Genomic DNA, 25997 nt, shown 5'->3' with positions numbered 1-25997 from the left:
TGAGCTCACCACATGGTGCAGGCCTGTCAAAGCCTTTCTCGGTTTATAGGGGTGTTTGGCAGGGTTGTGCTATGGCACCTACACTGTTTAGTCTATACGTTACTTGAATTGCAGAAGAAATCGGAAGGTGTGATTTGGATGCCCATTTGCAGGGGGGAAAATGTGAATCCTTTATTTGCCGATGATACAGTAATGATTAGCAAAACAAGAGTGGGCATCCAAAAGGGGTTGAACTTATTCGAAACCATAGCAATGAAGATGGGGCTTGAAATTAACCTCCCTAAAAGTAAGGCAATGCTATGGGCCAAGCGACGTGGAGATACATTTCCCCCTATCTGTTTGGGAACCAGAGAAATTGAAAGGGTGGGTTACTATGATTATTTAGGGGTTCGCCTTGATGAAAGAGGTAGATGGGAGAAAGATATGGACAAATCCCTAATTAATTATGTAAGGCAGAGGGCAGCTGTGCAGGGCTTTATGCAGCTGTATGGCGGTAAGGCAGTTCCCCAAGGTCTAGAGGTTTTGAGAGCCTGTGCTGATAACTCGGCCCTGTTTGGAGCCGCGATTTGGGGCACTCCAAACCTAGGACGATGGAGCTAAATGAAATGGCCTCCTTGGAGCCGAGATTTGGGGCACTCTGTCCTTAGGAAGATGGAGCTGAAAGAAATGGCCTCCTTGAAGAAGCTTATCTCTCTTCCAAGGACTACCCAGTCTCTCCCCTTAAAATTGGAGTTAGGGGTGGATGGCTTGGTGTCACCCTTTGTTGTACTTTTATAAGCTTTGCCGTCCCTTTGAATATATGAAGCAGCCCTTTTGGATGTCCTTGCCCAAGATGGTGCAAGAATACACCTAAGAATGAAATATATTGTTCAATATTTTTTCTTTTTTTGTGAATGTTTGTATATCTATGGTTTTTACCTATTTATATTAATGCCAGTCTGTAATTAATATAACCATGGTCTGTGTAGGTAGTTTATTTGCCCATTTTAGTCTGTAATATTGTTTGAGTTCTTACTTTTAACTTGCCATTTTCTGTGATTTTTTTAAAATCATTTTTATGTTTACTTTTATGTCTGTGCCAAAAGACAGTTTTGTACTACTACTTGTTTTACCCATTTCCCAGAACCATTGGAGACCGACTTGGTGAAGCTAAAGCCAGTGGCAACCTGGGGAACACGTTAAAGGTGCTTGGAAATTTTGATGAAGCTATCCTTTGTTGTCAAAAACATCTTGAAATTTCCAGAGAGATCTGTGACAAGGTAAATGTAGTCAAAGTTAATGTTCTGTTTTGTCTCCCCTTTGAAATCCATGTATGCATTTTTGACATGTTGAATATAGTGCAGTTTCTGGGGTTCATGGCAAATGGCAGTGTTCCCAATAGATGGAATGCCAGAAGATCAAAGGGTATAGTATGCATAAATACCTGCTGGTTCTGCTCTTTTCTTTTAAATCCAATGTTTTGAATGTTGGTTCTAGCGATAAGCGGGCATTATTCACAGTAGTTTGAAATGGAGCTATGGGGCATTGCTGCCACTGTATGGAAAATCCAATTCTTGATGTAAAATGATGTATTATTAACAGTTCCATGTGTTTATAATGAATTATTAAATAACACATTTATAACAACACATAGATAACGAATAAAATAACAAATTAAGTTTTCCTTTTTTGGGGGGCCCCCTACCCCTTGCTAAAAACCCACCCCAACACCCTCACCACAAGATTGAACCCTTTACCCCACCCCACATACATTTTCTTTAAAACTTTCCTTATTTTTCATTCATGTTTTGTTATAAATGTGTTTCGTAATATATTTTTTGTTATTAACACTGTATACCCTGTTAACATGAAAGTGTAACACATTTTTTGCTCTTGGATGAGGATTTCTCAAAGCGAGGGGTGTCAAGCTCAAATTTGATCAATACGCTGCTAAGCAACAGGTTTTACAAATCACATGTATCATCCTTCCTTAATACATGCTTCTAGTGGATTCCTCTTCTCATTTTATGGCTTCAGGTGCAGGCTGGACTTTGAAATATTAACAGCCACCTGTGACTTTAGAGTGGTTCCAACCCAACTCTGGCATGGAACCATGGTGCCACTGTTTCTGCCTTTTTCCACTGTTATTGATTTGAGAATGTTAGCCCCAACGGTCTCTGTTACGGCCTTGCAGGGAGTCCAGAGTATGATTGATCGGTACTGGCTCTTGATGTGAGGAAACGATTAATGGCATCAATTCTTCAATGTCATGTAACACTTCTAATGGATTCTTTCCTCCCACTGATTCCTTATCTATGATAGCCCTATCCCAGCGCAGCTGTTCGCGTGAAAGTTTCTGCCGCGAGGGGATACAGCGGCTCTGTCATTCAACACTACGCGCCCCATGCCAGATATGGCGTTGGGGCCAGTATCTTTAGCGGCGCCACGCCCTGTGACTACCGTTCCGGAACACGCTCATCAAGCTTATAATTTTTCTAAAACGACACCATGCCTTCTGTGAGAGGTCAGTAATGCGAGGCGGACAACTGCTTGGATAGTTCTCAAGGCTAAGCATTTTATTAAGAGAAAATAGTGCAAAGGAATCCTTGCTAAACCTACTATATAATGCTGTACCCTACCTAGTCTTAAGAACTAAGGGAACCACTCCAAACAGAAACAAACTGGCCATCACACTAAACAAAAAAATATATAAAGCAAATGAAATCAACATAAATGAGCAAATACTAAACAATCAGTAATTGGGTTAACTTTCACCTGTCCTGAGTAAATCCTTTCCCTAGGATTGTGCAAAGTCAATTTCCCCAAATGTTCAGTCAATAGAATAAAGTCTTAAACCAGTTCTTGTAAGTTCCGAATGAAAGAAAGTTCACCAAATGCAAATCAACTGGTAACAGTTCTTTAGCTTCCAGTTGAAAAGATCCTTCTCCAGCATGGGGTCTGGCATGGATTCACATGCTCATGAATATTCCCCGTCGTCAGGCTGGGAATCCTTGGTAAAGAAAAAATCAGTATCGGTTTCGTTTCTGATCTGTCTTTCTTAGTAGTAACCAATCACTGGTTTCTGGGTCATACTACCCCCAAACAATGACTGCCCTCTCCCTAAGCCCCGCCCCTGGCAGCCATCCTCAGATTTTTACCGCACGTTCAAGTGTTGGGAATCCTCGTGCTATTGCTCTCGAGCTTTTACTGCGTTTTGCGCTTTTTCAAAGAGATTTTTAAGGGGCTTGGGTCCTCCGACGTATTCTATATCAATGACATGTAATCACCACAGCTGTGCTGCTTCGGAAAAAAATGTTCTGCGTCGATGACGTTGATACGCCGCCCTCGAGGACCTCCTCCGATGGCCGACATCACTGGATGTTATAAGTAGGACGCACGACACCCGTAGCCTCAGTTCCGTTTTTTCTGCTAACGTGTTCGCGTCGGAGATCTCGGCGCGCCTCGACTCTTTGGAGTTTCTGTTCTTTCTCAGTTCTTCAAACCTGTTCGTATTGTGAAGGATTTCTTCGTGAAGATGTCTACCTCGGTCTTCCACCCCGCGTCCGGGCTTTAAGAAGTGCGTGGACTGTGGGTTCAAGATGTCGGTGACGGACTCGCACGACGCATGCCTCTGGTGCCTCGGGGAGGCCCATGACATGGATGACTGTGTCGACTGCCAGTTGCTCACGTCCAAAGCCTTGCGGGAGCGCAAGAAGAAGTTGTCGGTAGGTAAGGTGTCCAAGCCACGGAAGTCGAGGTCTGCAGGGCTTTCGAAGGACGATTCGAGGGGCGACTCTCTGCATCGTCGTCGGAAGTCCAGTGGGTCTCGGTCCCGCCACTCCTCTGACACTTCGAGGCACTCCCGGAAGCGTCGTCATCGGTCGCCTTCCCCGTCCTCTTCCGAGGACTCCGCCCATCGGCGGGTCGCTTATCCCACCAAGCAGGCGACGCCGGAGGAATGGGCTTCCTTCGGGAAGAAAATGTTAGGGATTCTCGAAGCGCAGGGCACTGGTCCGTCCACGCCTCCGATTGGGGTCGGTCGTGATCGGTCGAGAGACACCTCTCGCGTGCCTTTGGGCTCGGGTGGTCGGCACGATTCGCGGGAGAGGTCCCGCTCGGACAAGGGGAATCGTTCTCGTCATTCCAGGTCGTGCTCCTCGACGTGCTCGAGACCGTGTGCACCTGTGGTGTCTTCGAGAAAGACGTCGACGCAGAGGTCGACGACGGACTCTTTCGAGGCCCCGCCTGCGAAGAGGTCGCCGAAGCCATCGGCGCCCAGGCTGTCGAATGACACGCTCGGGGCTCCGGCCTCGAGGCCTGTGTCGATGCCATCGATGCAGTCGGTGCTGCGTTAAGCGTCGACGGCGACTTCACTCGACGCCTTTCGAGGCTGTTTCGACGGGGGTACCCCGGGGCTCGGTGGAACCCCCTAGGCAGTCTCTGGCCAAGGTCAAGCGTGGCTTTGTTCCACATTCTGTGCCTTTTTACCGCCATCTTGAGTTTATTTCAGAGGTGGATGAGGGCTCTGATGATGGCATGGTTCCTGATACGGTGCCAGACGAGATTCTCTCGGGCCATAGCCAAATTGAGGACCTGCGGCAGTCCCTGCACGATGCCAGTGGGCTGGACACCTCTCCAGAGGTGGAGTTTTGTAGGCCTGAGCCTGGCACTCATGCCGACTCCTTATACCGGCGCCTTATGTCCAGCGTCACTGAGTACTTGGGGTGGTCTGCTCCCCCAGGGGATTTTCTTCAGGATGACCTCGATCAAGGTCCACCAACTGACCCGGTACTGCCATTCCATATGGCTCTACAGAGGAGGGTGGTGGCGGCGGCTTGGACTGCTCCAGAGAGTCTCCCGGCAGTGGGCATGTCTTTGCCGCGAAAATACCGTCCACCCAGTAGTGACCCCTGCTACTTGACCAGGCACCCCACTCCGGAGAGTTTAGTGGTGCAGGTGGCTACGGCCCCGGCAAAGCAGGCATTGTATCCTACCATCCCTCCTGATAGGGACGACAAGCGTTTTGACGGCTGGGCGAAGAAAGTGTTTTCTTCAGGGGGTATGGAGCTTCAGGCGGCCAACTCCGTATGTGCCTTGTCGCGTTTCATGCACACTGTGTGGAACTGTTTCCTTGGCGGCTGAACATATTCCCGAAGGGGACGGACGGGATGGTTTCCATGCCATGGTTCAGGATGGCAAGGATGCCATGTGTGAGGCCGTTCAGTCTGGTTTGGACATGGCAGATTGCGTCAGCCGGTCCATGGTGGCGAGCACCGTGATACGCAGGTTTGCGTGGTTGCCGAAGTCGGGGTTTGCTCCTGATGTGCAGGCCCGGCTCCTCAACATGCCCTTTGACGGGGAACATCTTTTTGGCAGCAAGGCTGACGAGAGCCTTGAGAGGTTGCAGACCTCCAAAGCTGCAGCAAAGTCGTTGGGCGCTGCTGTTCGCCAACCTCTGCCTTTTCGTCCTAGGGGACAGCAATGGAGGGGAGGTTCCTTTCCTTATTACTCATCCTTTGGTAAAGCGAGAGGAGCTGCCAGTCAAAGGGGCCACCATAGGAGTGCCAGAGGTGGAAAACAAGGTACTCGAGGTGCCAAGGCCGCTCGGGCTGTTGCCTCTTTGCCCTCAGACAACGCTGCAGCCGATTCAGCTCAGTCATGAGGCCATGACCCATGGTTCGCCGGTTGGGGGAAGGCTGGCGCAGTAACTTGCAGAGTGGCGCGCCACTACTTCAGATGTGTGGGTTCTGGAGATCATAACCCACGGATACGGTCTTCCTTTCCGGCAGAGGTCTCAAGACAATTCACCGGGGAATCTCTCTTCGAAGAGTCCGGATCTGCTCCTTGCGCAGGAAATTCAATCCCTGCTGGAGAAAGGCGCCATAGAATTGGTGCCTGTAGCGGATAGGAACAAGGGATGGTATTCCCCTTATTTTTTGATTTCCAAGAAAGACGGGGGTTTGAGACCCATCATGGTTTGAACAAACTCCTCAGGAAGGACAAGTTCAAGATGGTTACTCTCTCTCGTCCTCCAGGCCCTTCAACTTCAGGACTGGTTGGTGTCTCTCGACCTCAAGGACGCTTATTTTCATGTGCCGATACAGCCAAAGCACAAGAAGTACCTGAGGTTCGCGGTTGGCGACTCGCACTTTCAATTTCGGGTCCTGCCGTTTGAATTGACCTCCGCCCGAGGGTCTTCACCAAGCTCATGGCAGTGGTGGCAGCACACCTCAGGAAAGGGGGGATTCACGTCTACCCCGTCCTGGACGATTGGTTGATCAGGGCGCGCTCTCCTGAGCAAGTCCTGGATCATCTGTCACCTGGCACTCCCTCCACAAGCTGGGCTTCTCCCTCAACTTAAAGAAGTCCCATTTGACACCAACTCAGGGGCTCCAGTACTTCAGTGCTGTGCTCGACACGTCCCTGGGGCAGTGTTTTCCTCCCCAGGTGAGGGCTCATCACATTCAGCAGATGGTGCACAAGTTTCAGCTTGCCCAGAGTCTCCCGGCGTTCGAGTTCTTGAGATTGCTCGGCCTCATGGCATCCTGCATTCTTCTGGTGCCAGAGGCCAGGTTGCGGATGAGATCTTTGAAATGGGCACTCAAGCTCCAGTGGTCTCAGTCCTCCAGCAGGTTGTCGGACCCTGTTCAGGTGCCGTCCTCGGTCGCCCAGGACCTTCTGTGGTGGGCCGTCTTAGACAATCTGATGAAGGGGGCTCCGTTTTGGCTACCTTGGCCGGAGGTGACGATCGTGTCGGACGCATCCCTCACGGATGGGGAGCTCATGCCAACGAGTTGACAGTCAGCGGTCGTTGGTCTCCGTCGGAGTCCAGACTCCATATTAATCTGTTGGAGCTGAGGTCCGTCAGGCTAGCCCTGAAGGCTTTTCTGCCGACTGTGCAAGGGAAGAATGTCCTGATCCTGACAGACAACACGGTGGCCATGCACTACCTCAACAAAAAGGGGGGGGCAGGGTCACTTCCTCTGTGCAGGGAGACGATGCAGCTCTGGTTCTGGGCAATCCAGCAGGAAGTTTCGATCTCGGCAGTTCATCTGGCCGGAAATGAAAACGAGACGGCGGACGCTCTGAGCAGGCAGAGCGCAATCTCTCATGAGTGAGAGTTGCCTCAGGAGATTCTCCTGTAGATCTTTGCCCTTTGGGGGTCCCCTCAAGTGGATCTCTTTGCCTCCAGTGTCAACCGGAAGTGCGAGAGGTTCTGCTCGTGGGAATTTCCTCCAAAAGGAGCCTTAGGAGATGCGTTCATGGTGGAGTGGTAATTTCCACTGCTGTACGCGTTTCCTCCAGTCCCCGTCATCCCGCAAGTACTGTGGAGATTACTGAGGTTCGCTTCCTGGATGATCCTCATTGCTCCGGCGTGGGCCCGGAGGACGTGGTACTCGGACCTTCTCGACCTATCCATCTGCCCTCCACGTCGTCTTCCCTATCGAGACGATGTGCTCTCACGGGAGGGGAGTCAGGTTCTCCATCCAGAGGTCAGATCCCTCAACCTTCACGCTTGGTTTCTGAAAGGTTGAGGTATAAGGATTGGGACCTCCCTGAAGACGTGATGGAGGTGTTGCTCTCGGCCAGACGGCCCGCAACAAAGTCCCTGTACCGTTGCCGTTGGCGTTAGTTCTGCGACTGGTGCAGGGTTAAGAATGTGGATCCTTTTGCATGCGACATTCCCATGGTTCTTTCTTTTTTGCTTTCTTTGGCCCACAGGGGCTTGCAAGTGGGTACCGTTAAAGGTTACCTCGGGGCGCTGTCCATATTTAAGCGCTCGTCTGAAGAGTGTTCCTATTTTAAAATTCCTTTAATTTCTCAGTTTCTGAAAGGGCTCACTAATGTGTTCCCCCCGTCACCTTTCCAGGTGCCCGGTTGGGATTTGAACCTTGTTATCTAGTTTCTGATGGGTGCTCCGTTTGAGCCTTTGCATTCATGCCCTTTGAGACTGTTAACTCTTAAAACTGTATTTTTGGTTGCGGTCACTTCCGCTCGCAGAGTGAGTGAGTTACTGGCACTTTCAGTTAAGCCACCCTTCACTGTGTTTCATAAGGACAGGGTTGTCCTTAGAGTACGTCCTTCCTTTCTTCAGAAGGTGGTGTCGGAATTTCATTTAGGCCAGAAGGTTGTTCTTCCGGCGTTTTATCCTCCTCCACATCCTGGTAAGGAAGAGGAGAGGCTCCATAGGCTTGATCCTAGAAGAGCGTTCAATTTTTTTATATTTCACACATGTCCCGGGTCAGAGTGGACGATCAACTCTTCATTGGTTACGCTGGAAAGCGTTTAGGACAAGCTGTGACAAAATAGATTTTGTCTCGCTGGATTATTTTGGCTATCTGAGTGTTACCGCTTGCCGGATAAGGACCCACCGGTCGGCTTGCGGGCCCTTTGTACCAGGGGTATGGCTGCCTCTACTGCCCTACAGAGAGGTGTTCCTATTCGTAACATCTTTGATGCAGCCACCTGGGGTTCGGTACATACTTTTGTACGTCACTACTCCCTCGATTCCATCCGTGGGCAGGATCTGGGCTTTGGCAAGGCGGTCCTTTACCCCGCAATTTGATTGGGCATTCTAAATTTCTGTTTTCTAAATTCTTTTCCCACTTCCTTGCATTGGTACTGCTTTGGGAGTCTGTCATTGATATGGAATACGTCGGAGGACCCAGTCCCTTCGAAGAACAAGTTACTCTCTTACCTGGTAACGTTCTTTCGATGGGATGGTCCGACGACGTATTCCATATCGTTCCCTCCCTGCCTTCACCGCTACAGAATTTCTTAAGCGATTGCATCTTACGTTTCCGCAAGGCTTTGTGTGTCAGACTGGCAGAAGACTGATGCCACACGTTCTGGAAAAAAACTACAACTGAGGCTACGGGCATCGTGCATCCTACTTGGAACATCCAGTGACGTTGGCCGTCGGAGGAGGTCCTCGAGGGCAGCGTGTCGACGTCATCGACGCAGGACGCAGATGCCGAAGATTTTCCAAAGCAGCACAGCTGTGGTGATTACATGTCATTGATATGGAATACGTCGTCGGACCATCCCATCAAAAGAACGTTACAAGGTAAGAGAGTAACTTGTTCTTCTAATTTTTTCGGTTCAATCGAGCCTCAAGCTCCACCGTTTCTACTTTCGATCAACGGGGACCCGTTTCGGATTTTTCTACGCCCCTCAAGGGTGAAGTTTTTGTCGAGTTAGGCTTCTTGGAGGATTCCAGAAGTTTCTGAGGCCTACCTCGCGGACGAGAGGAACATGGCAGGGAGAAGGGAAGCTCGACTCCCGGCAAACTGTTCAGGATCTGCCCTAGATGCAATCTACAGAATGTGTTCAAGGAGGACGAGCATTCAAAATGCCTATACTGCCTCCACGAGTACAAATCACACGTGGAGAAGGACTGTGCGTTTTGTATGAACATGTTGGATCCGACTATGAGGGATCGTTGGACCCGTCCCTCCAACTGGCTGGAAGGCAAGAGCCCAGCAGGTGAGAAGAAGTCTGAGCGGTCTTCTAAGTCCTCTGAGGGCACCCGGGCGACGGGGGCCCAACAGAAGGCAAAGCACTGCGAGTCTGCGGGCACTGGGAGCGCCGAACAGTCGGGCTCCTCGGTGCCAGGCAGGGCGCACCTTCACCGACACCAACCACGAGCCAACGCTCTGGCTCGGGGAAGAGAAAACTCGAGAACCCGGCTAAGCTTCTGGAGAGGCCCCGGTCGATCTCGAAGGAACCGGCGGTGACCCTCCCCCTAAGGTGAAGGCCTCAAGCGCGCCGTTGGTGGTGAAGGCCTTGATCCCGGTCAAGGACTCGATTGATGGAGTCGCTGCGGCGCTGGCGAAGCCTGTGGAGGCTACCCCAGTGGAGGCGACCTCGGGGCCCAGAGTTTCCCTGCCTCCACGGAGGGAATCCTCTTTTAAGCCCATCGAGAAGACCCCCGTGAAGACCCCGGTGGAAAAAGAGGTCGGGGGGACCGGTGGCCGTCACGGACACAACCTCAGAGGAGGAACTGACCGAGAATTTGGAAGAGGCCTGGTCCCACGGGAGGAATCCCGACGAGGGGGACGACGAGAGCAAGGGTAGCCTTGACTACGAGGTTCCCGTGGATGAGGAGCAACTGTCGCGCCCGTCGCAGCCCGAGCCTCAGGACAACTCGGCAATCCAAGCCTTATGCACAGAGATAAGGACGAGACTGCCCCTACCCCCGACGGATGACCCAGCTGAACCGGGTCCGTCGGGAAGCCCTCCAAACAAAAGGAGGAGAATTCATCCAGTGCCCCTTCAGCCCTCACGGCCATCTCAGCCTTTGTCACCTTCCCCGGTCCCAAGGGACGACACGGGAACAGACACGGCCATGACGGCGGCGACGACGGGACTGACCTCTCGTCTCCGATCCCGACCTCTCGTCTCCGATCCCTCGGGCGTCCCCGCCCGACGAGATTGGCTCCTTCCACGCCATGATTGCCAGGGCGTCCAAGCTTTTTCAGCTCTGCCCCGAAGAGAAGAAGGAAGGCTTCCTCTACCAACGGCGCGAGGCTAAGAGGAAGACGGTCCTCACGGTGCCGTTGCTGGATGACATCTGGGTCGAGGGACTTGCCCTCCTCAAGAACCCGTCAACGACACCTGCCAAGAGTGACCGGTATGAGAAGAAGTACCGGGTCCGCGACGCCGCCCCGTTGTGCCTTAAGGCACAGCCGACCCCGGATTCAGTCGTCTCAGCAGCGGCCAAGAAGAAAGCGGGGGGAGGGGGGGCATCTGCTTCATCTTAAACTTCCCCACCGGACTGAGAGGGAAAGAAACTGGACACCATGGGACGACAAGTCATCTCGTCAGCGGCGACGACGATTAAGGCGGCCAATGCCCTAGTGATTGTGGCCCGCTACGACAGGGAATTGTGGTACAAGATCGCCCCCCTGTTGGACTTCCTACCGGATGACAAGAGGGCAGAGGCCCTGGCAATCCTGTAGGAAGGTGAGGTGGCATCAGACCACGCCATAACGGTAGCCACGGACATTGCCAACACATGTTTCTGCCAGTTGGGCAACAGGGTTTGCCTTAGACGGCGGGGGTGGCTCAAGGCGACGGATTTCCTCCAAGACGTGCAAGCCAAGGTTTTGGACATGCCCTTCAACGGGAACAATCTGTTTGGAAAGACAGTGGATGAGTCGCTGCAGGCCATCAAGACCGACACAGACGGCTCGGGCCTTGGGAGTTCTGCAGCAACGGCGGCCGCCCTTTCGGAACTCTGGAGGCAAGCAAGGTGCCTCCAAAGGGTTCAGCGGCGGTTCCTCGAAGTACCGCCAGGCGGACCGCTCCTCGTCACAAGAAGCTTACAGGGGACGAGGCAAGTCGGGTGGATCACGCCGTCGTCGCCAAGGCGGCAAGGCTGCTTCCAAGCTAGACTGAACCGGCCGTCGCGTCGGCCCCCCACCGAAGCACCCCGGTGGGAGGCTGGCTGACGAAGTTCGTCAGCGTGTGGGAGTCCATGTCCACCGACCGTTGGGTGCTGGATGCCCTGGCACACGGGCACACTCTGGAATTTCGAAAGAAGTGCCCACAAATTCCTCCCACAGCCAGAAAGGTAAACCACATCCCTCAACTGCTGTTGGAGGGAAGGTCGATTCTCAAGAAAGGAGCCATAGAGCTCGTTCCAAAGATGCTCCGGGGCTCCAGAGTATACTCAAGATACTTCCTTGTCAGAAAGAAGACAGGAGGATGGCGTCCCATCCTGGACCTGCGTCGACTAAACAGATACATCAAGGCACAGAAGTTCCGGATGGTCACCCTCCAGCACGTGCTGGGCCAGCTGGAGGAAGTCAACTTCCTATCGTCGTTGGATTTGGAGGATGCATACTTTCACATCCCCATACTGAAAGGACACCAAATGCTTCTCAGGTTCGTGGTCCAGGGACGGCACTACCAGTTCAAGCCCCTCCCATTCGGATAGAAGTCGGCGCCCCAGGGTATTCACCAAGTGCCTAGCGCCAGTGGCAGCGCTGCTGCGCCTGCAGGGGATCCACGTCTACCCCTACCTGGACGATTGGCTCATCCGAGCAAGAACAAGTGAACTCGCCGTCGAACACACAGCAGCGACCGTCCGGCTGCTCACGGACCTGGGATTCTCCATCAACTTCCCCAAATCCCACCTGGCTCTGTCGCAGGTCGCACTGTTTCTAGGAGCCAGGCTCGATGCAGTAGCGTGGTTGGCCTCGCCGTTGGATGAAAGGACGAAGGCCATCCTGAGCAAGGTGCAGTGTCTGCTTGCCACGGACGTGGCCAGGGTGAGGTCCATCAAGTCCCTCCTCGGGATGATGTCCTCATGCATCTACCTGGTGCACCTGTGCAGGCTTCGGATGCGCCCTCTACAGGAGTTCCTCGACAGCCCTTGGATGCAAGCGACGGGCAGCTTCGAGGACAAGATCTCGCTCAACTAAGTATTCCGCCAAGCAATTCGGTGATGGGGCACCCGTGCGCATCTCGCGGCGGGCACAGACTTTCAGACCCCAGCTCACCAGGTGATGGTGACGACGGATGCCTCCCTGGAGGGTTGGGAAGCGCACACCGGAGATCTTCACACGAGAGGCCTCTGGCTCCCGGATCAACATACTGGAGCTCCGAGCAGTGTTCTGGGCCCTCAGGTCTTTTCCCCCATCCCTCAAGGGCAAGGTGGTGAGGATCTTCACCGACAACACCACCATGATGTTCTACATCCGGAAGCAGGGAGGAACAAGATCTCCAGCCCTGTCCAAGGAAGCCCAGGATCTGTGGCACTGGGCTGTCGCCCAGGGGATGTTTCTGGTACCCTTTCATCTGGCAGGGACAAACAACACAATCACCGACTCTCTCAGCAGTGAACTGCGTCAGGATCAAGTGGATCGACTCTTTAAATGATGGGGCAAACCCCAGATCGACCTGTTCGCGACATCGACGAACTCCAAGTGCCAGAGGTTCGCCAGCTGGTTTCCCCAGCCGAGGAGTATGGGCGATGCTTTCTCGTTCCCTTGGGACGGCCTGTTCCTGTATGCGTTCCCTCCGTTGCCGTTGCTACTGCAACTCGTCAACCAGCTCAAGAGGTCCCGGTGCAGGATGATCTTCGTTGCACTGGCGTGGCCGAGACAGATCTGGTTCCCGGACCTTCTGAACTTGTCAGCGTCCCCACCAGTCAAACTGTCGACGGACGCGGGTCTTCTCTCCAGAGAAGGAGGCGCCATCCTTATCACGACCTGGAGTCGCTGAACTTGCAGGCCTGGCTCCTGCAGCACTAGAGTTTGGAGGGTACGATATCCCGGCGGACTGGAGAGAGGTTCTTGCAAAGGCCAGGGCGTCCTCAACTCTCAAGTGCTACGTACACAAGTCGAAGAGGTTCTCTGTCTGGTGCCGTGCACAGAAGATTAACCCCCCAGTGCTGCCGTACTTGCTGTCGCTGGCCAAGGCTGGACTAGCTCACGCTTCCATCAAGATTCATCTGGCAGTGATTTCCCAATACACCAGAACTGCGAGACGGTCATCCCTGTGGTCTCATCACCTGGGGAAGGAGTTTATGAATGGACTGTTCCGATAGTTCCCGCCGGTGAAGGCTCCAGCCACGGCGTGGGAGCTCAACGTGGTGCTGACCAGGCTAATGGTCCTGCCATTCAAGCCTTTGTATTCGGCCCCGTTGAAGTTCCTGTCGTGGAAGACGGCGTTCCTTGTGGCCATCACCTCCGCACGACGCGTGGGAGAGATTCATGACCTATCCTGCAAGCCTCCATACTTGACTTTTCATGAGACGAGGGTGGTGCTGAGGACGCACCCCTCCTTCATGCCCAAGGTGCCGCCAGACTTCCATCTCAACGAGCCCTTGGTGTTGCCAGTTTTCTTCCCGTCGCCTTCGTCGCCGGCCAAGTGGACTTTGCACTCTTGGATGTAGCTAGAGCGCTGAAGTTCTACGTGGACCGAACGAAGAGTTTATGGAAGACATCACAGCTGTTTGTGAACTTTGGACCGGTGAACCAAGGGAAGGCTCTCTCGAAGGCTTCCATTTCCAGATGGCTCTCCGGCTGCGTCATGCACTGTCACGGGTTGGCGCCCCGACTGCTGCCCGGCCTTCAGAGAGCCCATTCGCCCAGAGCTATCGCTGCCACCACAGCGTTCTTGTCTGGTGTACCCCTGCAGGATATCTGCAGGGCTGCTATGTGGAGGTCGACGCACACCTTCACGAGATTCTACTGTGTCGACAGGGATTCCAGGGAGGAGTCCAGAGTCAGCCAGGCAGTGCTGCGCAACCTGTTTGCTTAAGGTGAGCCTGGTGAGGAGGTAAGAGATGCTTAATTTTGAGTTGTTGTATTGCTTTATGTTGAGTCTTGCCACCTCCCATGGGTTGTGCATGTGGGTACTGCTATGTATTCTTATATTCATGAGCATGTGAATCTATGCCAGAGCCCATGCTAGAGAAGGAACAAGTTACTTACCTGTAACTGTTGTTCTCCAGCATGGGTCTGGCATGCGAACCCTCCCTCCTACTCCTCTGCGGCTCTTCACTTGGTCACACTGCCACTTTACGTGCTACCAAATCTGAGGATGGCTGCCAGGGGTGGGGCTTAGGGAGAGGGCAGTCATTGGCTGGGGGCAGTGTGACCCAGAGACCAGTGATTGGTTACTACTAATAAAGACAGATCAGAAACAAAACTGATACTGATTTTTTCTTTACCGAGGATTCCCAGCCTGACGATGGGGAATATTCATGAGCATGTGAATCCATGCCAGACCCATGCTGGAGAACAGTTACAGGTAAGTAACTTGTTCCCTTTCCAATTTTGGCCAATAAAATGGCACCACTGGTAATCCTGGATTGATTGATTGGTTTGTTTTTGTTTTATTATTTGTATGTGTCTGAATGTATAGAATGGTTGGTTTGCTCTCAGATGAATGGGTAAGGCGTTCCAGGTCTGGGCTGCCATGACCGGGAAGCTGGATCCCCCCCTGCCTTTTTTAGCTTAAATCTAGGTACCACTAGATGTGCTGAATTGATGGTCCTGGTGGGACGGGCCGAGGTAGGTTTATTTTCTCAGAAAGGTATATGGGGGCTGCATGGTTAAGGCATTTGTGCGTTAGGGATAGGGTTTTGAGTATGATTTTGTCTTTAGTGTTAAGCCATTTGTTTTGTCTCCTTAATGTGAGGTGTATTCTCTCTTGTGGATGCAGAGAGCAGCTCTTAATGCATTATTTTGCCGGGTTTGTATTTTGTTGATGAGGTAATTGTTGGCTCCTAGATGGGGAGCATTATAACAATCAAGTTTGGAAAGGAGAAGTGCTCTCGCTAGAGTGGTACAACTAAACTTTGACAAAAATGGTCTGCATGCTCTGATCAGCTTACATGTTTATGCTGTGGTGGACGCCAAGGAGCTGACTTGTTTATTGAGAGTAAGGGAGGAGTCTAGGTAAAAACCTAGGGTTTTTACTACTTTTGCCACATTGATGGAATTGCCATCGATACTGAAGGAGGTATAATTCTGGTCTAGTTTATTATGGTTTGATGTTGAACCCAGTATTAGAAGCTCAGTCTTGTCATCATTCAGACAGAGGCCATGTGTGGCCATCCATGCCTGAATGAGGTATATGTTATTCACCAAAGCCCGGTCCCTATCATACTCGCCCGAAAGGGGTATGAGGATCTGGGTGTCATCTGCATAGTTAGTGTAGGTGACACCCAGTTGATCTAGGTCAACCAACAGTGGCTTTTACAAAGTAGGGAAAACACAAGAGCCTTGTGGAACCCTGCAGGTTATCGGGATGGGGTTGGTAGCTGCAAGAGGTGAGAAGACTTGCATGGTTCTATTAAGGAATTATTTAATCCAGGTAATGGTACTATGTGAGAAGTGCGTTGCTGGCGCCAAATGGTTGCAGAGAACTTGATGGTCCACCAACTCAAATGCGGCTGAAAGGTCAAAGAGTAGCAGCAGGCCTGTTTTTCCCTTGTCTTTCAATTAATTGATCTGCATTTTAAAATCTATTAACGCTGTCTCAGTGCCATGGCGTGGTCTGAAACCTGATTAATGGGTACCGAGGAGGTAATTAGATTCTAAGTGTTCCTGAATTTGAGTTTAGACCATTTTGTCAAGAATCTTGAGTAAGAAAGGTACAGTGGTGATAGGCCTGTAACTTAAGGAAGTCCGGCTCAAGGCAGATAGAGTCTGGGAGGCCATTCCAGAGAGAGGCACTTGCAGAGGATAGAGTTCTACCCCCAATCTCTGCTTGGAGAAGCGACTCGCCCACAGTGAGTTAGAAGTAGACATAAGTAGGGCTCTAGGAGGAAGGTACTTAGGAAGAGAGAATTGAAGGTAGTGAGGGCCACTGCCCCAAAAATCATTGTTGACGATGCAGAGGGTTTTAAACTTGATCCTCGCAGCCACCGGAAGGATTTTGGGACCAGAGAGATGTGGTCCCCGGGCTAGAGGCCAATGAGAAGTCTTGCAGCGCTGTTCTGAATGAGTTGAAGAGGGCGAAGAGTAGAGCGAGACAGATTGAGAATGAGGTTGTTGCAGTAGTCCAGCCTAGAGAGAACCGGGGCTCTGGAGACAGTGAGTTTCTGGGGGAAGGTGAGAAAAGGAGAATATCTCTGAGGAGCTACAGCTAGAAATCGCTTTCTTAGTAAGGTTCGTAATGTTTTTAGAGACTGAGAGAGTGGAGTCAAGATCACCCCAAGGTTTTTTGCCTCACAAGAGGTTGAGAGCAGAGGGCCCAAGGAGGGCGTCCAGAGTGAGAGGAAAAGCTGGAGAAGGCGTTCCGTGGAGAATGTCAGTCTTGCTAGCGTTAAGGCAGAGATCGTTAGAGGCGCACCATGCCTGAATAGCGGATAGACGGGGATGAGCGAGGAGGAGGAGGAAGCAGAGGGTAGCCTGAAAGAGAGCTGCGTGTAATCCTCAAAATACTGAATGTTTGAGGAGAAGGTAGAGATCAGGAGGGCCAAAGGAGCGAGATAGGCGTTGAAGAGCCAGGGACAGATGATGCAGCCTGGGGAACACCACATTTGGAGAGAGGTGGTGCAGAGAAAGGACCCAAGCTGAACCTGGCCTGGGAAGGTCGGTCCAAGAGGAAAGAGGTCATCTGTGTCAAAATCAGAGGAAAGGTCAAGGAGAATGCGGACAGAGAGAGAACTAGCGCCAAGATTAGAGAGCAGATCTTCACAGGTGCTCAGGAAGGCAGTTTCTGTGCCTCTGGCTGCTCTGAATCCAGACTGATGGTCATGGATGCAACCAACAGATTCGGTGTGGAGGATTAGCGGGGAGATGGCCAACTTTTCCAGGAGTTTTCCCAGGAAAGGAGTGATGGAGTGTGATGCTGGAAATGCATCGGAGGGACAGGGCCTCTGTATCCTTGTCCTTTACTGCCTTTTTATCGTGTGTTCTGTCATATTTTCCGCGCAGGAGTTCATGTGGGACTACTGGCGGTGCAGCTCTCTCTTTTGGTTTGGTGAACAGACCCGTGGGATACCCTTACGGCACTTATGGGTGGGGGTACAACCTTGTGCCCCTAGTGTATGTTTTTGGGCACCTGTGGGTGGCCCGCAGAGCAGGGTATGGGCTGGTTTCAGCTCCATGATGAATTTGACAGGTGCGCTGAGTATCCTCCATTTTGGGATACCCAGGCCCTGCCATTGGAATCAGTTGATTCCTGATGGAAAACAAGATGGCCCCTGTAGCCTCTTGCTTTCTTTTACCCATTACCTTGTTTTCCCAAAGTCCTGGGAAGCCCTGACTCTGTCCCTTCCCCCTGACTGGTTGTTGGGTGGAAGTTCCATATATGGTGGTGTTGTGAAGTCCAGTCCAGACTGAGTGGAGCCTTCCCAGTGATTGTATGTTGTGGGTACGCCCTGTGGGTGGGACCTGGGTGAATGGAGTGTGTGACCAATATGCACTTCTTGTTGTGGCTGTCTGGTTTCTGGTATGAGAGACAAAGACTGAGACAGCCCTGCCCGAAACTGGCCTGAATGCAGTGTGTAGTGTTGAATGGCTTAGTACTTGTCCCAGTCCACATTCCTTGTTGATTGTCTGAGAGGGAGGAGGATGGCCTGAATGCACTGTGTGCCTGATTGGCTGACTGACTGCATGAATGCCCTTCTGTATGATTGGCTGCTGAGTGTGACCCAGCAGTGTGAATGAGAGACAAGATAGTATATCTGGGGACCTCTCACCACTGGAAATTGTTCAGAAGCGTTCAGAAGCTGTGTCTATCCTTCCTATCTCTATTGCTGGTTTCCCCTTTCTTCATCTGTGTGACATTTTAACCATACAGTTGATGCACTTTAATGAGATTCGATAACATTGGTGGTACCACTTTAGAATTGTATATATTTATCATTGTTGATTTCCGAGTACAAAGTGCGTTATTGTGATCGTGTACATACCTTTGAATATTAATTATATAAAGACTGTGTTTTCAGTAAACAGTGTGTGGACATTCCTTTGTGGGGGTTCGGGGACTACACTGTACTTAAGAACCAGCCTGCATCACCTCCTGAGCAGCTAGGCCTTGATTGCTCGACTACGTTACCAATAATAGAGAATCTTGGCTGGGGTCCTCTGTGCCTCTCCTCTACCATATAGAGAGCGGAAGTACAGACACGCCCCTCCAGTCTTCACATAGAGATCGGGTGATAGTTTTGCCAAATGGAGGGGTCAGCAGAAGACTTTTTTAGCAGGGATGCACAACGGAGTGCTTGAGAAGAGAGGGGGAAGAACCAGTGGTGAAGTAGTGATTGCAGAAATCAGCCAAGACTGGAGCCAGAGAACCAATGTTGTCCTAAATGGTTCTGGACGAGCAGGGGGGGGGGTCACCTGTTTGGATGAGACTTTCATAGAACCGACTTGTCTGGAAACATCTTCAGGTGTAGAGAGGGAGGAGAGAAGGAAAAGGGGGCGGGGATTTGTTCCTTCCAGGCTTGCTTGCCATAGTTCAGAAAACATGAGTCAAACCTCTTTCTACAATTCCACCAGTGTTTGTAACCTCTGCAGTATTTCTAGTATTGTTGGATGCTTCTTGGGTTGATGTACACCTTTTGACAACCATTCCTCTACTACTGACACTGTTGAACCCGACTTCTTGCTTCCACAGTGTACTACGACTCCAACTAGTGACATCGACTAACGGTCTCATTCAAAACCACAGTTCTGGTACTTCTACTTCAAATGTAAGAAATGTTAGGCAAAAGACAAGACAGTTTAACCTCTACAGGTAGGCAAGTCACTCCACGTTTTGCTCTTTAAGAGAAGGGAAGCCTCTTCGCCTCTCCAGTCTGCCTTTCTGCCACACGGATAACCTGCCTCTGCTTCCAGACTGACTTTCTCCCCGCTTCAACAGTCTCAGCAGTACAGGTTACCAGTCTTGGTCTTCTTACAAGCACCCAGCTACCTTCCCCAACTTTGTACACACCTTCTTGCTTCCAGTAGTTACCTTGAAGCTGAATTGCCACACTTCCGACTTCAGATAACAATGTCCCACTTGTATCCGAGGACACTGGACCTTTAACAACTTCGCCCGTTACTTTGCTCTTAAGAGGGGTTTCTCTACCATGGAAATGGTTCGCCAACTGGCTTTGGCAATACTTGTTCTCCTTCAATATAACTTCTACTATAGAACATGTTCGGTCTTCTAGTTACAAGGTTCAGTCTTCAAAGGAACACCACTTTTGAATATGCGTGACCACTCTTTACAGTATATTGTTGACTTTGGTAAATTTGGTAAAAGTCTGTATTCCCACGCCTTAACACAGAGACACTACTTTTGTCCGGTTGGGAATCAAAATTGGCCACATGCGACCTTCCTTTGATGTGATGGGCGCTTGCAACAAAGTTTGAAAGTCAATTCTAGGATTTCGGAGGCTTTTGATAACGCTCCCCTGCTTAATAGGAGGCACATGACCACTCCGGATTAGATAATCGTATAGCAATGATTAATTCAAAGCTTTTTCATACGCAAGCACTATAGCTTTTAACAAAAGTGCATGCTATGCATTTCCATTGTCAAATATCTGCTTCCACAACAACAAACAAGTTTGGTCTGCTTCTTTTCCTACCCGAGCCATTTTAGAGCTAGTTACAGTTACCGACAAGAGTTTAGAAGTGAACCTGAACACCAAGCCTCACTGACAGCGGTATCTGGCTACTTCCACTTCCCGACTCCTACTTTTTCTGCGGCTCAATGCACAGTTGGGAACTACACCCCTCTACAGCACGGGTGTCTCCAGTCCGGCCATGCCAAATTGGAGTCTCCTGCACTCGTCTGTCCCTCGGTTCGCATCTTGTCACTGGCCTCGGGCTTCAGCACAGCTCTGCAATTAAAGCTAATAGGCGCACCTGGGAAGACCTTCACTTTCAGCACGTCTCAGTGCAGCCACAGCAAGGGAGTGTATGGTTGCTGAGGACTCTTAGGACTTGCAGGTGAAATCTGCTCTCTCCTTTTCACTGCATCCCTCCAGTGAGCATGCTTCCGCATGAACAGCCAGCCTTGTGCTCATCTTCTCCTGCTACTACTGCTACTCTTCCAGCTCCTGCTCGTCTCCCAGCTCATTCTCTCTGCTCCTTCTTGCTGCCACCTTTTATGCCTCTTAAGTGGGGCAATTAACTTCAGGTGCAGGCTATCATTGTTAACTGTCTGACTCTGGTAAATGCTGTTTAGCCTGATTGGCTGACCTCTACTTCTACATGCCTCTTCAGCCCCCTTCTTCGTCGGTCCCTATGGGATTCTGGGACATTTAGTTAATTTGATCTAAATTAGATTTATCTACTTCTGTTAATTTTTCAAGGGTAGATTTAATTCCCTTAGTATTCTAACAGAGGGGCTGTATGTTTTAGGTCTACTAGAGGCAGATGTGGTAGAGAAGGAAACACTTCATCATTCCTTCTAATGTACCTTTGATATTGAGGAGGTTATGTGACGTTGGGGATAGAGGTTCTAATCTCGATTCCAACTCTCCTTCCATTCTCATCCTTCTTGATGTCTCCTCTGCCTTTGATATGGTCAATCCTGCCACCCTCATAAATCGGCTCCTTGATTCCCTTGGCATCATGGAATAGGCTCTGGACTGGCTGACCTCTTTCCTCTCTGAACGATCTTCACAGGTTCAACTGGGTCCTTTTTTCTCCTCCATCTCGCTCTCCACCTGTGGTGTCCCTCAGGGCTCTATTCTTTCACCTTGGCTTTTCAACATCTACCTTGCCCCCCTAGCCCATTTGATCTCTGCCTACTCTCCTAACTTCCAGTGTACGACACACAACTCTCCTTCAAGCTTCCCTCCTCTGCCTCTTCCTCTTCCTCTCTTATACCTGATTGACTGACTGCTATTCAGGCATGGTGCACTGCTAACGATCTCTGCCTTAATGCCAATAAGACTGAGATCCTTCTCATTAGGACTCCAGCTCCCTCCTTTCCCCCTACATTCTGGCCGCCCTCCATGGGCCCCCTCCCCTCCGCTCACACCACCCTCCTGTGAGACAAAAAAAAAACGGCGGTGTCATCTTCGTCTCCCCTCTCTCCTCACATCAGTGACCTTGCCAAGATGGCTCACTTTCAGCTTCTTGTGATATCGGAAACAATGAGATCTGGAACAATAAATTGTCGGTACATTTGAATTATTAACACCTAAGTGAAAATCAATCATTTATGTAAATTTTTTTTAAAAAATTCATAAAGGATACAAACAATGGCAGATTGCAACTATTCATCAAGAATTCAATTAATTCAACCCATACAACACATCAAATCCATCCATGTACACAGAAAATCTGTACATTCAATACAACTATGTACAAAAAAACATTACATCAGGAACAATTGTAAATAAAACAACAAAGCAAAGGAAAAATATTTAGAAATGTTTATATAATTTACAATGTAGACAGGAGAAGACTGGAATGACTCATTCGAGGGGATTGTGTCCTCCAACGTTTTCCGCATCTATGACAGGTAATGACCGCAGCTGTGCTGCGGTCATTACCTGTCATAGATGTGGAATACGTCGGAGGAACATCCCATCGAAAGAACGTTACCAGATAAGGTAAGTAACTTGTTCATCTTGCCAATGTTGACTTCCTGCTGCTCCAAAAGAGAACACCGACCGGTTTTGACGTTGACAAAATAATTAGAGAACGTCTTCATTAGGGGAATTGATAGATCTAAGAACAAATACACACATACACATTTTCAAATCACTATATACAGCAAAACTGCCTGAAGTTATATCCAGACACACACAGACTTGAATACAAACTAAATGTACTCAGTTTAGGTCACCTAAATAAAATACGACCAAAATGAAGCACCAGGCACCAATAACACATTTGGAAGCCTATACGAAAGAAACAAAAGGGTCATCCACTGTGGGTACAACCAATTAGTGGGACCCCACCACACAGTTAAAGAAAACCTAACAAAACTGACTAATACCTCACAGTGAAACTATGAGTGCCTAATGGTGGTCACAAACACTACACACCATCACCAGTGCCTACTGCACCAACCACTAAAGTGAAACACTTAACAAATAAGCTACCTTGGCAAAGAATGTCAGGGGTTCCAGTTCAGGCCGCTAGAAGATTAACAGAATGGAAATGAATCCCCATCAAAGTTATGCTATTGGGGGTCCCCACCACTCGAGATACCCCTGGAGTTGATAGAAACGAGCCAGTTGCTAAACAGGGCTGTGAAAAGGGATAACACAATTGTGAATGGTGTTAAGATGTTGTAGCTGGAGCCAAGTGTGTGGTTAGCTCAATTGTTTGATCACGCCACTTACCAGGCAGCCAGAGGAGGCTGTGCCGTGGCTGCAGCGTGGTGGCACACTTCCGCCAAGGTGTTGTGTAATTAAATCCGGGCAGTCTGCTGTATAAACAAAACAGCAACAAAGCCCCCAGTTAGAAACCAAACCCGAAAAGTGCTGGCATTGGCTATAAGTTATGCAGCATGAATTACTTGCTGGCAAAGAGTGCTGCTCTACTAACCTCTTATTGCATTTGGGTCTGATAAGCGCCAATTCACTTCTGGACATACAAAGAACACAGCGTTCGTCAGCAGCAGGCTAAAGTGGTGACTGTGGACATGTGACAGCCCCTCATGATGGAAATGGAAGGACACAGATGCGTTATCCTTAGCGCCATCTTGGAGAAGCCAACACACAATCAATTATTGGCCTCATGCGGTGTTGTGCCGCTGGAACAGAATCTGGCAGGCATGCCACAAGGGCTAATTGGCCAAAGTGTGGTATACAAACCACGAGAAGGTAGTGAATGCCAATGATGGTTGTGGCCTAAGTTGAATATGTAGTGGTCAGGCCAGGGGTCTGTGAAAGAAAGCCTGCTGCCGCGGCTCGAAGAGAAGTTGCTTTATACTTGTGGGAATAAAAAAGGGGCTGACGACAGGCCAGCATTGGCAGTCCGGTCCCAATGGTGTTGAAAAAGATGTTGTGTTGCCTGGACCACATAAGGCACAACAAGAGGCACTAGCCAAAGCGTGAATGCAAAAGTTGAATAAAAAGAATCCGCCAAAGTGGGGCAGAGCAGAAACAGTAAAAAAATAAGTTAAAAATGTGAAAAGTAAAATTAAATAAAAAGCAAATCATTTGGGAACAAGAACAATTGTAGCCTTGCCGGTCCCAGTCTTCAACCGAATTGAGACCATTCATGAGCGTTTTAAGCAGAAAAATCCAAAGCCGTTCTTTATAGTTCAATTTATTGGCTGTTCCATCTTCGGTAGTGCTTTGGACTTTCTCAATACAGAACTATCTAAATACTGACGCATCATGTCTAAAATCAACAAAGTGTGACGCCAATGGTGCATTATGGTCTTTGCTGCGAATCTTGGAACCATGCTCGTTTATTCTAACATGCACTTCTCGCAATGCTTTTCCCCACATATAGTTTATTACATGGGCAGAAAATTCCCTTTCACCACATTTTTGGTCTTGCATTTGGTGAACATCTGCAGTAACCAAGTCCGTTGGCCATGTTAAAAAAATTGAATTTTCAAAGAAAATGTACATGCCATACACCGAGTACAAGGGTAATGGCCCAACACAGGTTGATTGAAGACATCCTGATTCTTGCTATAGGTCTATGATCTTTTCTGCTTGCCCTAGTCAAACTCTGTTTCAAGCTGCATCCTTTCTTAGATGCAAACATTGTTATTCTTACGTCCCGTCCCCTTTCCTCCATACTGCATGGGGCGTCCCTTCCAAGGGATGGGAGACAGAACCTCTTTCACCAGAAAAAAACCTTCTTCCCCTTCAAATGTTGAGGCGTGCGGGGGGAGCGGCCCAGGGAGCATGTGCTGCCCTGACTCCGCCCTCCGGCGCCACACCACAGTCCCCTTTTCCGCGTCAACGAGAACAGGCAGAATTCACCCACGCTGCTGGGTTTGGCTTCGACCACGTAATTCGACGCGCAGATACTTCTTTTTTGTCTTTATCATTCAAGTACTCGGTCCTCAGGCGCCACTCTCTTCCCTGGCGCAGTCAACTTCCACAGGGTTCAGTAGGTGTCCATTCTGCAATGGGCTCTTCCCAACTTCAGACCCCCACGCCCTCTGCCTACGTTGCTTTGGCCCCGACCACGGCTGGCAAGCTTGTTCAGCGTGCAACGCCCTGTCATCGAAATCGCTGAAGAAGAGACTAGCCAGGTGGAGGGAGCTCTTTCAGAAGTCGCCTCCAGAGGACCTGAGGAACTTCTTGAAACATTGAGCCAGGCCCAAGGTAGGGCCTCGATTTTCCATCGCACCCCGCAAGGGAGACTCCTTCCCAAGGACTCGCCCGCGCGGGAGGGACCGCTCATGTCCTTGTACCAGCACATGCACTGAGGCTGCTTCAGCTACCGGCCTACAGATCCTTCGATCCTCCCGGTGTCAGTGATGAGGGACCGGAAGGTTCTTGTACCGGATTTTCATCCGAGGGGCTACGCCCTTTTACCGGCAATACGTCCGAGGGGGGCGCCTAAACACAGCTATACTGACCCCCGGGTCGAGGGTATCACACCCACCTGGTCTAAAGCCCAAGGAGCAGGGTAGGCCTCGCGATCCACACTCAAGATTCTTGGAGGAGGCTGGACCCAGCGAGCCGAGCAACATGACGCAGGCATGTGGCAGGCAGCTCGACAAAATGGCCACCGTGCCAAACATGGGCACCTGTGCAACGCCTTTGCTGGAGTTCGTTGAAGAACGAGTGTCAAGGTGGGAATGGCCTCAACCAGGTACGTGGCCTACAGCCGGTCCTTCATTTCTGCGTCCTTACAGGCAGGGTATGCAGCGGCTCCAGCAGCCTCCTGCTACCCTGTCGGTACCCCCTACCACTTCGCCGGCCTGTGAAGAGGGGTTTTTCGAGAGGTTCCTCTGGCTCATGAGTCTCCACGGATGGGGTTATCCTCAGGGACGCCACCGGGGATGTGCTCCCTACGATGCTACCGGCACCACAGGCGGCTCCTCCGTCTCCCTCGGCCCCGGAGCAGCCTCTGCCTCCAGCTCCCCAGCCGATTCTTCAGGCGGTTTCGCACCAGCCCCCGCCTCAGCCTATGGCTCCGGTCTCCGTGCCCCAGCCTCCAGCTCCCGCTACTCCCCCACCTAAGCAGGATCCTCCTGACCCACAGGATACTGATGAGGAGGAGGATCCTGACACACCATACTCAGCCAGGGCCTTCCACAAATGTCTTGCAGGGCTGGCGGAGTACCTGGGCCTACCTCAGCCCGAGGTTGAGCAGCCGCCAGAGGGGGCTCTAGCTGAAGTCCTCACATGATGCCCTTCAAGCCCCACTCTCTCCAGCCTGTCAATCAACGCCTGGACGCCAAGTCCAGGCAGATGGAGGTTGATACACTCTTGCTATCTGCCCATCCTCTGTGATCGCTGTGGCATCACTATACTCCAAGCCTCAGTCATCCTCGGCGACGCTGCTAGGCAAGGAGAAGATGATCTTGGAGGCGTATGGGAAGAAGTTGTATTCCAACATGTCCTTGCGTCTTCGTCAGGCAAATGCTGAAGCCATGCTGGCTGCCGCTAACCAAAGGTT

The 25997-nt window shown here is 50.6% G+C and overlaps 1 protein-coding gene across 6 annotated transcripts in view; it reads left to right on the top strand.

Moving 5' to 3' along the window:
- Positions 1-25997, top strand: part of GPSM2 (G protein signaling modulator 2) — an 822550-nt gene that overhangs the window by 269099 nt on the left and 527454 nt on the right. For all 6 annotated transcript variants that reach the window (XM_069641857.1, XM_069641854.1, XM_069641856.1 and 3 more), the window contains one exon: positions 1124-1259. In XM_069641857.1, the coding sequence (XP_069497958.1) occupies positions 1124-1259 (136 nt within the window). The remainder of the gene's footprint in view (positions 1-1123; positions 1260-25997) is intronic.

This window comes from Ambystoma mexicanum, chromosome 1q, assembly GCF_040938575.1.
Source record: "Ambystoma mexicanum isolate Mex_15411 chromosome 1q, UKY_AmexF1_1, whole genome shotgun sequence".
NCBI lineage: Eukaryota > Metazoa > Chordata > Amphibia > Caudata > Ambystomatidae > Ambystoma > Ambystoma mexicanum.
This window is presented reverse-complemented; position numbering and strand designations above follow the sequence as displayed.